Source organism: Macaca nemestrina, chromosome 3, assembly GCF_043159975.1.
Source record: "Macaca nemestrina isolate mMacNem1 chromosome 3, mMacNem.hap1, whole genome shotgun sequence".
In the NCBI taxonomy this organism is placed as follows: Eukaryota; Metazoa; Chordata; class Mammalia; order Primates; family Cercopithecidae; genus Macaca; species Macaca nemestrina.
This window is the reverse complement of record NC_092127.1, coordinates 142181595-142199970: the sequence shown is the minus strand read 5'-3', so window position 1 is coordinate 142199970 and position 18376 is coordinate 142181595. Positions and strand designations below refer to the sequence as shown.

The 18376-nt window shown below is 36.3% G+C and overlaps 1 protein-coding gene across 1 annotated transcript; it reads left to right on the top strand.

Moving 5' to 3' along the window:
* Positions 1-3487: 3487 nt before the first annotated feature.
* Positions 3488-11275, top strand: LOC139362409 (endogenous retrovirus group K member 7 Env polyprotein-like). The gene is made up of 2 exons (XM_071093552.1): positions 3488-3826; positions 9268-11275. The coding sequence occupies exon 2, from the start codon at positions 10398-10400 to the stop codon at positions 11061-11063; it is 666 nt and encodes a 221-aa protein (XP_070949653.1). The 5' UTR covers positions 3488-3826; positions 9268-10397; the 3' UTR covers positions 11064-11275.
* The last annotated feature ends 7101 nt before the right edge of the window (positions 11276-18376 follow it).

Here is an 18376-nt window from a genome sequence, read left to right as displayed (position 1 = left end):
TTATTAACTATGATTTCCCATTGAACCAGACTACTGGGAATATTTTGACATAAGCTATCTCATACTTTTTCTGAAAAGATATGCAAGTCAACACAGTCAGTTAAAAATGATAGAAGAAGGGGGCATACCACTGGTAAAGAAAGCTCTATAGCCAGAGCTGAGTTAATAAAATATCAACTTATTGAATTGAATTATTGAATGCTAGATTTGAAAGGAAATACATTCAGATAGTCTTTCTCTCTTCATTCCATGTAAAAATCCACCTAAATCATACAAGGGATGTGCATCTATCCAAAGTCTCAGGAAACACGGCTTTAATAGAGTTGAGTTTAATCTCTCTCCCCTATTGCAATAGTCTTGACTCTGATTGCAACAGTCTTGAATAAATATTTCTTGCCTATTTAACTCTATTCAGTACAATTTTTCGTTGTGCCCTGAAGAGCTTCTTTCAAATTACATAGTTTTGGCAGTATGAAAACATCAGGTTTTAATTCAAGGCTCTCATGTTAGGGTTCTCCGGAAACAACAATCAGATGTATACATATATAGAAAGAAATGTAAGCAATTGGCTCATGTGATTAGGGAGGTTGAGGTGTCCCAAGATCTGCAGAGGCACCAAGATGGAGACCCAGGAGAGCCAATGGCATAGTTTCAGTCTAAGTCTGACGGTGTAGTTCTACTCCAAGTTCAGAAACCTGAGAACCAGAAGAACTGATGGTGTAGTTCCAGTCCAAAACTGGTGTACTCTCACTCTGAAAGCTCGTGACTCAATAACCAAGAAGAGTCAATGTTTCCATTTGAGCCTGAAGGCAGGAAAAACTAATGTCCCAGCTTACAGGTAGTCAGTAAAAGGAGAGTCAACATTTTTGTTCTATTAAAGCCCAATTGATTGCAGAGGTCTCACTACATTAGGAACAGCAATCTGCCTTACTCAGTCTACTGATTCAAATGTTAATTTTATCCATAAACACCCTCCAGATACATGCAGAATAATGTCTGACCAAGTGTCTGGGCATCAGACAAGGTGACACGTAGAATTAACTATCACAGCTCTGTTTAAGAGAAATTGACTTGAGTTTATTATTGTGAAATATACTTTATATAATTAGAACAAAATATTTTTCCCATGAGTGATATTTTAATTATATAAAACTTAAAAAATCAAGATGGCACAACCAAAGAAGTGTAGGTGAGAGTAAGATGTACTAAGAATATTTGTCATTACGGGAATTTGTTTCACGTGCTTTGCAGAAGTTATTCAAACTCACCCCAAAATTTGATTTTCTGCAAACTACAAGAAAGTCTACATGCTAACCTTTAGTGATTCATTTTATTATTCATGAAATCAGATGATTTATCAATAAGGTGAAAGGATTTTACTTACTAAAATATAAATATTCACTATGCAATATAAGCAAATATTCTATCTAGAAATCATGTGCCATTTTTCACATTTTATAACAGAAAAGTCAATGATTTCATTTTGAGCTTTCTGTTCTTCTGTTATCCATTTCCCGTACATCATAGCAACTGTAACTAAAATCCTTGAACTATGCCAATACATACCATACTTGATGCATAGTACAGCTACTTCTAACGTATTACACAATATTTGTTTACTCCTAAGGTTTGATGAAGATTATGTTTAATCTTCAAAATCTGTGGAGAAACTATAAAAAAGTTTCTTACATTTAGTTCTCATTTGCCAAATTTCTTGGCCTTTCCTGGGACTCGACTTTAAGATGTAAATTACATGTAACATGAAATTAGCAATTGAGTCACATTCACTATAGGGCCAAGAAAAGCCCCAGTTGGAATTGACACCAACAGTTGAAGATGCTACTATAATCTAAGTAGTTGAAAAATCATTGTTTTCCCATGTGGAAGTGAATTTACCTTTGCTTACTGTAAATCAAGGATCCCAATATTACTTTAGAAATTAGTGGCCATTCATGGTCTCTTTATACTTCTCAACTTTGCTGTTTTGATTTGAGCCAGAGAAAACATCTACTGGTCCCCTCCACTGCTGAGAATTGAGAGATTGACCATGTTCCAATTCTCCCCTAGCATTCATTTTCAGAGTTTATATTTTTTTTCTTTCTTCATCTTCTGTGGTTACTAGGGGTCAGGAAAGAGTTGTTTGTTCTATTCCCATTAACCTTTGATTCTCCAAAGTTCTCCATCATGAAAACCTGGTAAGTCATTCTTGTCCCTGATTTAGATCCAGTCACATTCACAGTATGAAGCCGCAATAAATGTACCTATACATCAAATCCACATACACATACCTTGTGCTATTCTTTCTTTCTGTATTGTCAACCTGATTAGTCTTCTATTAATGGAGGGAAAAAGAAGAAAAAAGTTATAAACAGACATTAATAAAGTCACTAGTCAGCTTGAGTAAAGATATGGGTTTCTCGTTTGTCTTTTAGTTAAGAAAGAGAACAAGGTATCAACTATGCAAAGACCAAAGAGACCCCAATATACCTTAAATATATAAATATTTAAGCAGATTGCCCCCATACTTTTTAACAACATACGCAAGTGTCTCCTTTAGCTCATAAGAGCCAATTTTCTCCCCTGGATTTCAAGTACCCAAAGTCTCTGTGTGGTGATTAGTGGATTCCGTGCATCCCTGGGCCTGACTCCAATCACTTTCTCCTTGAAAATTGCTGAAACTTGATGCAGCAGCACAGCACACGGCAGGTCTTGTCACTGGGGCTTGGTTCTCATTACAGCCCAGAGACTTCAGGAGATTGTTTATGTGGCTGGAACATCTTCCTTGCGGGTGGCTAATTAGTGTTTCCCCAGGGCTTCTGCTCTGTGAATACTTAAGGGTAATCATCACCAGCTAACTGCGTGGGGAGTGTATCTAAGCAATTTTACCAAGTCAACTGACAACAGCTTGAAGTAATATTAGCCCTGTTACATGAAGACAAGTGCTCTCCACCCAGTGAAGCTGGAGACTGGCACCACTCAATAAATCACTGCAGCATCCTTGAAAGCTTAGCGTCGGTTCTGAGCTATTAATTTCAGTGAGGTCTTTTGACAGATGTTTTGAAAGCATGCAATGAAAGCATGATTTCTTGAGCTAAGTTATAAAGAGCAAATTCTTCTAAGTTACCAACCTGGCAACCCATTTAGGTCCTAGGGCTATCAAATATATCTTTTGACATATTTTTTAATCAAAGAATCTTATCATTCAATATGTAGAGAATAACCTTCCTTTAAACAAGAATATAATATGGAACCCTACCTAGTTTCTACCTTAATAGAATTACCTGAAGTTTCAAAAACAGGTATCTGAACATTTGGATAAGACAAGATATGCATGAAATTTCCTTCTATTGTCCAAACACCAACCAATGTTACCAAAAATGTTACTTGATGACAAAATAAGTTTATCCAGAAAACTGAAAGTGAAATGTCGAAGAATAAACTTATAAAAGCTATGCTAAGAATAAGTTAAGCTGGGCACAGTTGCAGGGGCCTTTGAAAACAGTATGCTGAGAATAGATAGGGCTCAAGGACAGTATCTCCAATTGAACTTTTAATGAACTCCCGTAGGCGCCAAGAAGGCGGGCAGATAAGGAAGAGCATAGAAACAAGGAACTGAGTAGAAGGTTACATCTGGAAAAAGAAAGTTTGTTTTGCATTGCATTCTTTCTGCTGACGTGGGGTTTACGGGGTATAAATAAAGTGAGGCGGAGGCTCTGAGCGCGGCCGCCATGTTCTCTGTGTGTCTTTGTCTTTTGTGTGTTCTTTCATTCTCCACCACCCCCGGCACGGACCCCAACAAGTGGTGCAGCGAGCAGGGTCAGCACGGGTGAGTAGGGGAGAACAAGAATGGGAACCCCCTAGGGGCGGGTAAGGCCCGGATATTGTTAAGGGGAACCTTCTTAAGCTTTCATTATGGGAATTCCATCTCTCTGGCCTCAGAATATTTACGCCTGTTTCAAGGACTGTTGCTGTCTATAGGAGTAGAAGTGAAAGAAAAAGACTTTGAAGTGATTGTTTGCCCATGTTGAACAACATTGTTACTGGTTTCAGTATCAGACTAAAGTGCAGCTGAATCGCAGAGAATGGTTACAGGTAGTAAAAGCTCTGCTTAGAGCTCTCCAGTTAGGGGATATTATGCCTCTAAAATTGTGGACCTTGTGTAACTCTATCACTCAGACATTAGAGTTACTTGAGACTGATTCAGAGTGTGGTGATGTAGCCACAAGAGGAAAGGTATCTGAGGATTTGGGAAAAAAATAAATCTGAAATGGAGCCCATTTGTGCCAGGATAACAGAGGATGGGGGGGTAGCAAAAGGGGAAGAAGAGAAAAAGCCAGCTTTTCCTTCTTCTAAGGGAAATTCTGACATGCAGTGTATTATGGAAATGCTTCAACAAATATTACAGATATATTCTTCTAATTCACCTTTGCGAGCTTTCCCTGTTTCTTTTCCTTCTGCCCTGTTAAAAAAGGATTTTCCAGAGCCTCCAACCCCCCGGCTTCCTTATCTTTACCTTTGTTTGGCAAAGTTGAAGCCCTGTTCACATCAGACATACTTTAAATTTATACTAAACACCTGTTTAATATGTCAAAACCAGTGTATATGTATATCTTATTGTTTGTTAAAATATTATGAGTATTTCAATAGTCAATAAATAAGCACATTAATATTAACTATTAATATTAATATAGTATTAATAACCCCAGCTAGGGAATTGTTATGTTATAGGGGTGCATAGGTTCCACCAATTTACACTCCAAACAGAAGTTGAGTATTCGAGTTGCTTAACACATTAACTACCTCTTGATATTTTCTCTGTTTTTAAATTTTAACCATTGTATTGTGTATGTAATGATTCTCAATTTGGTATTAATATACATATTTCCTAGTGAGTAATGATGTTAGACATATAGGTTTATTGTCATTTCCTTGTTCTGCTACTTTTGGTTGGGTTATTTGCCTTTTCTTATTAATATGTTGGGATTCTTTATATTTGGGGATATGAGTATTATTATATATTATATATACTTTTAATTAAAAAAAAAATTTTAAGGAGCTGGATCTGTTTCTAATTATTTGTGCTTCTTTCGCGCCTAATGCTCAGCTTTCAAATGGTGGCAATAATGTCCAATTTAATGCCTTACAAATTAAATTTTTAAAAGAAATGAAAGCTGCCATTTCTAACTATGGACCCCTATCCTTGGTCTTCTTGATATTTTTTCATCAGAAAATTTGATGATTCCTATAGACTGGAAGACTTTGGGGAAGGCTTTTCTTGATCGTTCTCAGTGGTTATAATTGCACAGCTGGTAAATGGACAAGGCACATGTACAGGCTAGAAAAAATGTTATGTGTTGTCCCCCTGGACCCACTGAGGAACAACTCACAGGCACGGGCCAATATGCTACTCTTAATGCTCAGGCTGGTCTAGATGATGTTGCCTTTACTCAAATCAAGACTTTGTTTTTAAGGGCCTGAAATAAGGTAGAGATAACAGGAAAATCTTCCCTTTCCTCTGTGAAGATTTTACAGGGCACAAATGAACCCTATCCACATTTTGTAGCCCGTCTTCAGGATGCTGCCTTGAAAATTTTGAGTGCTGGCTTTGCTTCAAAAATTTTGTTACAAACATTGTCTTTTAAAAATGCTTATGCTGACTGTCAAAAATTGTTAAAATCGTTAAAGGCCAATGGGGCCAATTTAGATAAATATATTAAAACTTGTGTTAGTGTTGGAGGGGCTATTTATAATGCTCAATTATTTGCTGGAGCTTTGTCTAAAGCCTTAAAAGGAAATAACAAACAAGGTATTTGCTTTCAGTGTGGTAAACCTAGACATTTCAAAAAAGAATGTCATAAAAATTGAACACTTTTATCCCTCGAGGCAGAAAGCTGCCTTCAGAGGTGTACAAATGTTGTGATAAAGGTCGACATTGGACAAATAAATGTCATTCCAAAACTGATAGAAGTGGAAATTTACTGTCTCCTCTCCTGGGAAATGGGAGTTGGGGCCCACAGGTTTGAGGCCCCAACAATTACAATACAAGTCTACTACAATATTCAGTGAGCAATGCCTACAACATCAAGGAATAAATTCAAGTCCTCCTTAAGGATCCCACACCTTACTCCAGTTTCTCAGCTTTATGCGGCAACTAAGCAGAGCGCCGCTGCTGACTTAGCTATTACTCAGCCTTATACTTTGTCTCCTAATAGAGGAGTATATAAATTAGTTATTAGAGTGTGTGGCCCTTTGCCAAAAAGACATGTAGGACTTTTGTTAGGTCAAAACTACAGTGCTATATGGATCTTGATGTTACTAATAAAATTCTTATTATGGTACAAGTTCACAATTTATATGCCTAGAGGCAGGGGAACGTATTCTCAATAGGGAGGGTTTGGTAGCACAGAAAAAACTATTTTTTGGGAAACTTTAGTTTCTAATCAAAAACCCTTATGTCCATTGCATATTAATGAAATAGTTTTTAAAGGGTTAATTGATATGGGGGTGAATATGTCTATTATTTGTTTAAATTAGTGGCCTATACAATGGGAAAAAAGATAAGTTTCAGTTATACTCACTGGCTTGGGTGCTGCTTCTGTGGTTTATCAAAACATAGAACCTTTAACCTGTGTCGGTCCTAAAGGTCAACAAGGTCAAGTGTTTTTTTATATTATTCCTATCAATATTAATCTTTGGGGACAAACTCTTTCATAACAATTTGGTGCTTTTTTAAACATTCTTCATATTTCCTCAGCTGTCAAAAATATGATGTTCAAAATGGGCTACAATCCTTTAAACTCATAGCCACTGTTCACCAGCCTCAAGTTTTATAATTAAAGTGTAAAACGACCACTCCTCTTTAGGTGAAACAGTGGCCATTATCTAAAGAAATACTTAGGATTTTAAAAGAGTAAGTCAAAAAACAAATGGCCGAGAGGAATCTAAAGCCACGTACTTCTGCATGGAATTCCCGTCTTTGTCTTGTTCTTGAAACTATAAATGTTTACATTCAACCTAGGGAAAGTTTACAGCCCGGTCTTCCTAATCCTGCCCTTATCCCACAAAGTTAAAAATTAATGGTCATAGATCTCAAAAATTGTTTTTTCTCTATTCCATTACAACCTCAAGATTGTAAAAAGTTTGCCTTTATTATTCCTAAATATAATAATGGACAACCTATTCAAAAATATCAGCAAAAGCTTCTTCCCCAGGGTATACTTAATAGCCCTACTATATGTCAAAAATTCGTGCATAGGACTTTAAATCCTGTAAACAATCAGTTTCTAACTGTGTTAATTTATCATTGTATGGATCTTCTCTGTCCCTGTTTTTAATAATTTTCAGCCACTTTCTCGATATCAATGGAAAGTTTTACCTCAAGGTACGTTAAATAGCCCTACCTTGTGTCAAGAATTTGTCCATAGGGCCTTGGATCCTGTTCGAAAGCATCATCCTTCTGTTTTTTTATATCATTATATGGATGACATTCTTCTTGCTGCACCCACCAGAGAAAAGCAGCAAGATGCTTTTGTATCATTACAAACTCAGCTTTCTTTCTACTCACTTAATATTGCCACAGAAAAAATTTAACTGGATTTTCCTATTCAATATTTAGGTTATACCTTAAGAACATATTCGACCCCAAAAAATTCAAATTCGACGTGATCATTTAAAAACATTAAATGATTTTCAAAAGCTTCTAGGAGACATTAATTGGATGTGTCCTGTTTTAGGAATACCAACATATCAGTTATAACATCTTTTTTCTATTCTAGAAGGAGACAGTCACTTGGACAACTCACGCCATTTAACTCCTTTGGCTTTACAGGAACTCCAGCTTGTTGAAGAGCAACTTCAAAAGGCCCTTCCTTTTGTTTATTTCATACTTTACCTTCTCCCACAGGAATGATTCATCAAACTAGTCGACAACTAAAATGGATCTTTTTGTCCAATAAAATATCTAAACGCTTGGCTACTTATATCGATCATTTAGCTGAACTGATCATCAAAGGACGGCATCACTGTTGACAACTTTGGGGAGGAGATCCTTCCTTAATTATTCCTCAATTCACTCATAATCAGATCACTTATCTTCTTGCAACTTCTGATTCTTGGCAAGTTGCTTGTGCTTCTTTTGTTGGACAATTTTCTACCCAATATCCTAAGTCTCCGATCTTTTCATTTTGTAGGCAACATTCTGTGTTGCCTTTCTCACCAACTTCTGTATTTCCTGTTCAAGGTCCTACCTTTTTTACTGATGCTAGTAGCAATGGTAAGGCTGGATATTGGAGTGTTCATCAATCTCGAGTTACAGTTTATCCTTATCCCTTGGTGCAACAGGGAGAACTGTTTGCTATTCTCATGGTCTTACTTGATTTCACTACTACTGGTTGTAACATTGTTAGTGATTCTCAATACGCCATTTATGTTACTACTTATATTTCTCAGGCCGCTTTACCTCTTTGTGCTACTTCTTCTCTTCAAAAACTCTTTTCCTTGTTATCTTCTACTTTGAGCCAACATCGAGCTCCTTTATTCATCACTCATCTTCGTTCTCATTCTCAATTTCTTGGACCATTAGTTCATGGTAATACTCAGATTGATTCGCTTTTAATCGGCCACCTACATGCTGCAGAACAAAACAAGCTCGTTCTCTTATTCGAGCTTGTCTTTCCTGTGCTCCTTTGAGCATTCCATCCTTCCATCCTGGGGTTAATCCATGAGATGTCCCTTCTTTTGGACGATTAAAGTATGTTCATCATACCATTGATACCTTTTCTCATTTTCAATGGGCCACTCCGTTGCCGTCTGAGAAAGCTGATTCTGTTATTACACATCTCTTGGTTTGTTTCGCCATCATGGGCATTCCTCTTATACTTAAAACTAATAATGCCCCTGCCTATGTCTCTCATAAATTACAAGTTTTCTTACAGCAATACAATATTCAACATATCACCGGTATCCCGGGCAACAGTCAAGGTCAAGCCATCATTGAGCGCGCAAATTTAACTTTAAAAACTCAACTACTAAAACAAAAAGGGGGAAATGAGCCCCCCAGAAACCAGATTTTGAAGGTTCTTTTTACCTTAACTTTTTTGAATCAATGGAGACAATTGCAAGATTCCGCTGCCGTAACCCATCTTTCCTCACCTCCCTCGGTGATAGTCCCCGCTGACAATTTAAAGGTTTGGTATCCTAATGAAGAAGGTAAGTATGTTCAAGGGCAAGTTCTAAAACAGGGACGGGACTATGCTCTTGTCCTTACAGGGAGCGGACCTGAGTGGTTTCCTACAAGACGATTGAAACCCTGTTGAAAAGAAAACTGGATTCAGCATGCATTTCTTCCTTTGTTGGATGTGCCTCGGCAGGGGACTTATTTCTCTTAGTGAGGCTTTGTATGAATATTGGACTTATATTCCCTTTCCGCCCTTGTATCAGGGAGTCGCCTGGGAGGAGGCGGAAATTAAGGTTTTCACCAATGACATTACTTGGATGCCGTCCCCCTATATGGACAAGGACAACATAGAATGGGAAACAGGAATTATAATCAGTACATGCCAATTTGGAGTGAAAGGACTTCCAATATGTATGGGAAATAGTCCTCATTGTCTCCGAAAATCACATGAAGCTTGGGCTGTTCGCTATAATCATAGTCATGTGGCTGCTAATACTGTTATTATTGTAACTAGAAGCTTTCAGTATAATCATACTGTATATAGTAATGAAACTATTCCTAGTTCCTTACTTTTTTGTCCTATTCTAGAGGTTTCTCCTAATATTGAGGTGCTGGAGTGACAACAATGTCGGGGAACTAAACCCTGGATTTTATTAGAATACAATGGAATGTAAATAACTGATTGGAGTGTGCACGGTGATTTTCAAATAAAATTTAGTCACATACCTTTGAAATGACACTGGGTAAATAAAAGTATTGCCGCTAACAGTAATGAAACCTTGGTACGGCGTGAAGGAGGCCTGAAGTACAGAGTCATCTTTGGAAGTTGTTAGCTGCAGGCGATGCCATTAGCACTTTTGTGGGGAATATGTTCCTTAATCTTTCTAACCCAAATAACTCCTTTCATATTCAGTTATATCGGAATACCTCCCGATATATTATTGCTTGTGTCTGTAAACCCTACCTATTATTAGCGGGGAATTTGACATGTGATAATAATACGGGAATTGTTAATTGTACAGATACGTGTACATTTTTGTCTTGCCTCAATCATTCTTGGTGGTACAACTTTACTGGGGATATTTATATCCTCAGGGCTCGTAAGGAAATTTGGCTACCTGTTAACCTTACGTGACCGTGGGGGGCATCACCTCTTGAAACTTATACTTGGACTTCTCTCCAGCGAACCCGCCGTGCCCTTGGACTTATAATTGCCTCGGTGATGAGCCTTGTCACCATCGTCTCCACTGCGGCCGTAGCAGGGCTCGCTCTACATCAAAGTATACAAAATGCTGAATTTGTGCAGCAATGGCACGAACAATCTCACTGGTTATGGCTTCAACAACAAAACATTGACTCTCAACTTGCTGAAAGATTGGACAACATGGAGCAAGCATTGACATGGCTTGGAGATCAGCTCACTGTACTCAGTACTCGGATGACATTACAATGTGATTGGAACTCCACTCAATTTTGTGTAACGGCTGTGCCTTTTAACATCTCTCAAAATTGGACCGTAATCCGAAAATTATTAGTAGGCCATAAAAATATTAGTTTGGACATCCAAGAGCTCACTCAGAACATTTCCGAAGCATTTCGACAACAATTACATGTGTTGTCTGGAACCGTAACCCTGCAGAAGCTGGGTCAGCGCCTTGCTGCCTTTAACCCATGGACCCAGATGAAAACATGGATTTCTACAATCTCTGGAAGTATATTGCTTTGGGCACTTGGATTGGGTCTACTTCTTTTGGTGATTCGATGCTCCCTCCATCGCCTCCAAAAACAAAAGAAAACGCAGGAACAAATATGGGCTACCTTTTTAGGATTGAGGCAAAACAAAAACAAAAAGGGGGAAATGCAGGGGCCTTTGAAAACAGTATGCTGAGAATAGATAGGGCTCAAGGACAGTATCTCTAATTGAACTTTTAATGAACTCCCGTAGGCGCCAAGAAGGCGGGCAGATAAGGAAGAGCATAGAAACAAGGAACTGAGTAGAAGGTTACATCTGGAAAAAGAAAGTTTGTTTTGCATTGCATTCTTTCTGCTGACGTGGGGTTTATGGGGTATAAATAAAGTGAGGCGGAGGCTCTGAGCGTGGCTGCCATGTTCTCTGTGTGTCTTTGTCTTTTGTGTGTTCTTTCATTCTCCACCACCCCCGGCACGGACCCCAACACACAGTGGTTCATGTCTGTAATCCCAGCATTTTGAGAGGCCAAGTGCAAAGACTGCTTGAGGCCAGAAGCTCAAGACCAGCCTGGGCAACATAAGCAAGATCTTATCTGTGCAAAAACATTTTAAAAAATTAGATGGGTGTGCTGGTACTTGCGTTTAGTCCCAGCTACACAGGATGTTGAAGTGGGAGGATCCCTTGAGTCTCCAGGAAGTCAGGGCTGCAGTGAGTTATGACTATACCAGCGCACTCCAGCATGGGCAACAGAGCGAGATGCTGTCCTCCAAAAGAAAAAAAAAAAAATAAGAAAGAACATGTTAACAATGAGAGCAGTGACAGCACTCTTACAAGGGCGATGTCCAATAAGAATCTTGCATTTAAGTAGCACTTTTTTTGTTGTTTCACAAATATATGTCTTACTATCGACAAGCACTCTAGTAGGTACTGGGATATAAAACATTTCAGGGAATCTCGTAGTAAAAATATGTTAATCCAAGAGGTTGTATGACAACTTTCTCTATAAAATAGTCAGTTTATCATTTCATGAAACATTTTAAGAGAGTGACCACTGTCCATATCATAGGAAGTATGATAATTTTGGTAAAGGGGAATGGGAGGTTGGTAAAGATATCAGAAAAACAAGACACAAATCTATCCATGGTTGTCTCTCTGTTTGCCTATATGTCATCTATCTATCTATTCATCTACCGTCTATTATCAATTGTGATGGTTAATACTGAATGTCAACTTAATTGGATTTAAGGATGCAAAGTATTGATCCTGGGTGTGTCTGTGAGTGTGTTGCCAAAAGAGATTAACATTTGAGTCAGTGGCTGGGAAAGGAAGAACCCCCTCCCCATAACCTGGGTGGGTATCATCTAATCAGCTGCCAGTGTGGCTAGAATATAAAGCAGGCAGAAAAATGTGAAAAGACTAGACTGGCCTAGCATCCCAGGCTACACCTTTCTCCCGTGCTGGATGCTTCCTGCCCTCAAACATCGGACTCCAAGTTCTCCAGTTTTGGGGCTCAGACTGGATCTCCTTGCTCCTCAGATTGCAGATGGCCTATTGTGGGGCCTTGTAATTGTGTGAGTTAATACTTAATAAACTCCCCTTCACATATTATATATATATAATATATATGACTATATATATATTCTATTAGTTCTGTCTCTCTCTAAGAACCCTAATACATCAATCTGTCTACCTATGAAACAATAGAAATGAGAGATACTAACTTTAGTTAGAAATGCAAAAAGCATTAAGTGTTTGTCAAAGTAATTTATACTTTTTTCAGGAAAGATACAATAGACTTGTAGTTATTTTTTTCAATGATGTGGGGTAATCTTATTTCTTTTTACAATCAATGCATAAAAATGAAAAATATAAATCTTTTTTTGAAAGAATAGGTTTTGAAATTAAATATACAGTCAGTTTCAACTCTCAAACTAAAAGAACAGATATTAATATTTTAGAGCCTGAGAGTAAAAGAAATCTTAAATTTGGTGCCATACTTTATAGCACATATTTAATAAATATAATAATGTACAATGAGGCAGGGCTAGGACTCTGGTGAAGTGAACAATTAGCCAAATATCAGCAATATGTAGTAATTTAATAATAAAAGGAAGATCACTTTGAAAACCTTGTAGCATTAACAAAGCACTAAGATGATTAAATGCATTTGATGAATTTAAGATAGACAGAGGTATGATAAAAGTAAGTTTTGAAGATCATAGTAATATTAAGTCTATAAAATTCTTGCATACACTTACCCAAAAGTCATTTGCAGCTTTTTCCCTCCAATTAAATGATAGTTCCAAAATGCATTATTTTTATAATTATTTTCTATAATTTAAATTAGTACAACAAATTTAAAATATACATTTTTATATTAAGAAAATAGATTTTAAATTATTCCTTAGTCTATGTTTAAGACTTTTTTCTTTACATAAGGAAAAATAGTGCTGAATTTGTCATTCTTTCAGATGTCAAACAAGAAACTTTTGAACATAAAAGAAAAGCATATTATTTACTTCAAATATTTTTGTGAAGATTTCTTATAATACTTTCTTTACCATTAAAGAAATTTTTTTTTTTTTTTTTTGAGACAGAGTCTGGCGCTGTCACCCAAGCTGGAGTGCAGTGGCCGGATCTCAGCTCACTGCAAGCTCCGCCTCCCGGGTTCACGCCATTCTCCTGCCTCCGCCTCCCGAGTAGCTGGGACTACAGGCGTCCGCCACCTCGGCCGGCTAGTTTTTTGTATTTTTTAGTAGAGACGGGGTTTCACTGTGTTAACCAGGATGGTCTCGATCTCCTGACCTCGTGATCCGCCCCTCTCGGCCTCCCAAAGTGCTGGGATTACAAGCTTGAGCCACTGCGCCCGGCCAAAGAAATTTTAAACTAAGATAAATTTAAATTTGGATATTTACATCCACACAACACTTGATTCCTTGGCCACTTGAATGAGGACTTTTCAACATAATTATTCATATTTTTTATAATCTCTGGGATTCCCTCCCTCTCCACCAGTAATGCATAATAGGTACAACGTATTTTGGACAAGTGAAGATTTCTGCGTTTATTGGCTTTGCTCTATTTACATACTTCCATAAAATGGCCAGTTTATTCAGAAATATGTGACTAACGACTTACACAATAGTGACAGCATTCCTAACTTCTTTTGCTTCTTTGGAAACCTTCATCACTACTAAATCCAAAATATGTAAATGACCAAGTGTATTAGTCTGTTCTCATGCTGCTATGAAGAATCACTTGAGACTGGGTAATTTATAAAGAAAAGAGGTTTAATTGACTCACAGTTTTGCATCACTGGGGAGGCCTCTGGAAACTTACAATCATGGCAGAAAGCACCTCTTCACAGGGCGGGAGAGAGAAATAAGTGCCCAGCAAAGGAGCAATCCCCTTATAAAATCATCAGATCTCGTGAGAACTCACTATCACAAGAATAGGATGGGGGAACCGCCAACATGATTCTATTACCTCCACTGGGTCCCTCCCATGACACGTGGGGATTATGGGAACTACAATTCAGGATGAAATTCGGATGTGGGCACAGCCAAATCATTTCACCAAGTACATATAATATTCATTCACTTTTCTACTTAATTTTTTCTTTGATTTCATTAAGTTTTCTGTGGATTTGGTGGTACCATTATAAGCCAGATCCTTCACTCTAGGCAGACAAATTTACACAGATATATTGGCTAATAGTGAATTTTATAACTGTAAGTTGGACGGAGATATGTGATAAAAAATTAGTCAATTCCCCCAAATATCAATATAATTGGCATTTTTATGTAACTTCTATTATTTTATTACAGGATTAGTTGCTTGTTTTATTACTTACTATCAAATAAACTGAGGATACACTGATCTTATTAAAAACTTATGCTTACAACAGTTTCTTCTTTATTATTCAAAATATTTAATTTAGAAATTGAATGCTTTTCAAGAGTAAACCATAATTCATGATAGAAATACTTCCACTCCTTTCTCTTTTGCTCCAAAGTGCAAAACTTCAAAAAAAAAATTGCCTTTAATCACATATTAAATAGACTTGGCTGTACTTTTAGCAGAAACTGTTGTTTTACAAGAAATAAACTGTTTTCTACTGTGAATTTCACATAAATTTAATTTTTCACTTGGTTTTGAGAGAACAGATGATAATTTAATAGCACATTTCTCCCCCAAATGCAATATTAAGTGAATCTCACCTCTTTTTTGCTTTTTGAATTTTTTAGAGTTTTGATTCCAATTATAAATTCCTTATGTTTTTATTTATTCTTCTCTATGGTTGAAATTTTGTTTGAAGAAAGATAATGGCTTATCCATTAGGTGACCATATGTCTCAGTTTTCCTGACACAGTCCCAGATTATATCTATTATCTAGGCATCCATCCAGGTTAGCATTTTTTCCTCTAAATTTTGTGTTTACAAAATAATTGCTGTCATTATTAGATGTATAAAATAAGGCAGGATGACTTACACCTCTCTCCTATTCTTCCAGAATTTGCCATGATTTCACCTAGTTGTTTGTGAGAAGCATTTGCAGCAACATTGTGGTTAAATCTACAGAGTGATGAAGAGTAACCATCTCTCACCTTTTAATATTTTCAACATGCGCTGTAGCAAGCAGCTGTCTTTTAAGGGAGACATACTGAGCATGCAAAGATCAAATAGTTTAAATTGGAAGACCAACAGCCAGGAACAATTAACTCTTTCTGGTATTGGGTGGTAGTGAGGAAAGCATTTGTCAAGGCTAAACCAGATGTCCACTTAGGGTTCTATCCAGCCGTTTTGCAACACATGCCACAACCTAGAAAGTGCATATAGCCATGAGGTCACCAATAGTTGAGGTCAGAAGAAATGTACAGGTTACTTTTGCATGCAACTAGCCTCTAACTACAATGTATGTATATAGGAAACAGAGACTGAGTAAATCTGTTGTTGACTATACAGAATTGTGCTGTCCAATAGGTAGCCACTATCCATTACTATTTAAATTTAAAATAACTAAAATGAAATAAAACTAAAAATTCAATTTCTTAACCACATTAACCCCATTTTAAGGATGTAATGACCATATCTGGTTAATCCTATGAATATTGATATCAAAAATGTGTAACACCCAAAATTAAAGCAACTAAATATATAAAGCAAACATTAACAGAACTGAAGGAAGAAATAGACAGCTATATTATAATAATAGTAGGGAATTCCAGTGTCCCACTTTCATTAATGGATAGATCATCCAGACATAAAATCAATAAAGAAATAGTGGACTTGAACAATACTATACACCAAATGTACCCAGCAGACTTTTACAGAACGTTTCATACAATGGGAGCAAAAACACACAATCTTTTCCAGTGAAAGTGTCATATTGTTTGGGAGATTGAAATCACATCAGGTTTATTTTTAGACCACATTGGTAAGAAACTAGAAATCAATAACATGAAAATTGGAAAATTCAGAAATAAGGGAAAATTAAACAACCCATATCTGCACAATCAATAGGTCAAAGAAGAAATCTAAAGAGAAATCAAAAAGCATCTTTATAAAAAGAAAAATGAAAACACAATATACCAAAATTAGGAACTGTAACAAAAGCAACTTTAAGGGGGTGATACAGTGATAAATATCTACATTCTTACATTCCTACATTAAGAAGGAAGAAAAATCTCAAATAAACAACCTAACTTTACACCTCAGAGAATCAGAAAAAGAACAAACTAAGCCCAAATTTAGCAAAAGGAAGAAAATAGTAACATTCAGAGCAGAAATAAATAAAATAGAGGCTAGAAAAACAATACAAAACATCAAAGAAACTAAGTGTATGTTTTTGAAAAAATAAACAAAATTGAGAAAACTTTAGATAGACCAACTAAGAAAAAAAAGAGCAATTACTCAAATAAATAAAATCATTAACAAAAGAAAAGACATTACAATTGATACCACATAAACACAAAGAATCATAAGAAACTACTATTTACTACTTACAATACCAAAGACATGGAATCAACCTAAATGCCCATCAATGATAGACTGGATAAAGAAAATGTGGTACATATTCACCATGGAATACTATGCAGCCATATAAAAGAATGAGATTATATCCTTTGCAGCAATATGGGTGGAGCTGGAGGCCATTATCCTAAGTGAACTAACACAGGAACAGAAAACCAAATCTATACAAATGAAAAAAAGTAAAAATAAGAAAATAAATAAAATAAAATAATAAAAAATAAAACACTATTATAACTAATGAGCTAACTTAGGAAAATTTCACTATACAGAATTAACGTACAAAAATCAATAGTATTTCTATACACTAGTAATGAATTATCTGAAAAAAATCTGGAAAACAATCCCATTTACAATAGCTACATATAAATAAAATATAATAATTCAGAATACATTTAACCAAAGAGGTTGAAAAAAATCTGTACACTAAAAACTGTAAAACATTAATGAAAGAAATGGAAGAAAACACAAATAAATTTAAAAATATTACATGTGTATAGATTGGAAAAATGACTATTAAAATTAAATGCCTATTTTAAAATGTTAAAATGTCCATACCATCCAAGCAAGCTTACACATTCTATACAATTACCATCAAAATTCCAATAATACTTTCACAAAAATAGAAAAACACAATCCTAAAATTCACATGGAACCACAAAACATACCAAATAGCCAGAACAACCCTGAGTAAGAAGAACAAAGCTGAACTCATCACACTTCCTGATTCTAAGGTTTACTGCAAAGCTATAGTAAGCAAAACCAAATTTTACTGGCATGAAAGCAGACATATAGACCAATGAAACAGAACAGGTAGCTCAGAAACAAAGTAATGCATTTACAGGCAACTGACTGATCTTTGACAAAGATGCCAAGAACACACAAGAGGAAAAAGACAGTCTCAATAAATGGTGTTGGTGAAACTGGATATTCACATGCAAAAGAATGAAATTGGGCCCTTATCTCATACTATAAAGGAAAGGGCTTCTTGATACCGTTCTGGGCAATGATTTCTTGGATATAATCTCAAAAGCACAGGCAACAAAAATAAAAATAGACAAATGAGATTGCATCAAACTAAAACGTTTCTGCATAGCAAAACAACCAGCAGAGTGAAGAGATAACCTATGAAATGGGAGAAAAATATTTGTAAACCATACATCTGATGAGCAGTTAATATCCAAAATGTATTAAGAACTCAAACAATTCGATCGCAAGAAGAAAAAAAAAACCCGATTTTAAAATGGGCAAGAGGTAAACAGGCATTTCTCAAAGGGAGACATAAAAATTGCCAAATGGTACATGGAAAAATGTTCAACAACATTAGTCATCAGAGAAATGCAAACTAAAATCAAAATGAGGTATCACCTCACATTTGTTAGAATGACTATCGGGAAAAAAGACAAAAGGTAACAAGTGTCAGTGAGACTGTGGAGAAAAGAGCACCCTAGCCACTGGTGATGGAAATGTAAAATAGTACA

Bases quoted from the DNA above. Each gene is read 5' to 3' on its own strand.
- LOC139362409 (XM_071093552.1), top strand. From the start codon at position 10,398: ATGAGCCTTGTCACCATCGTCTCCACTGCGGCCGTAGCAGGGCTCGCT.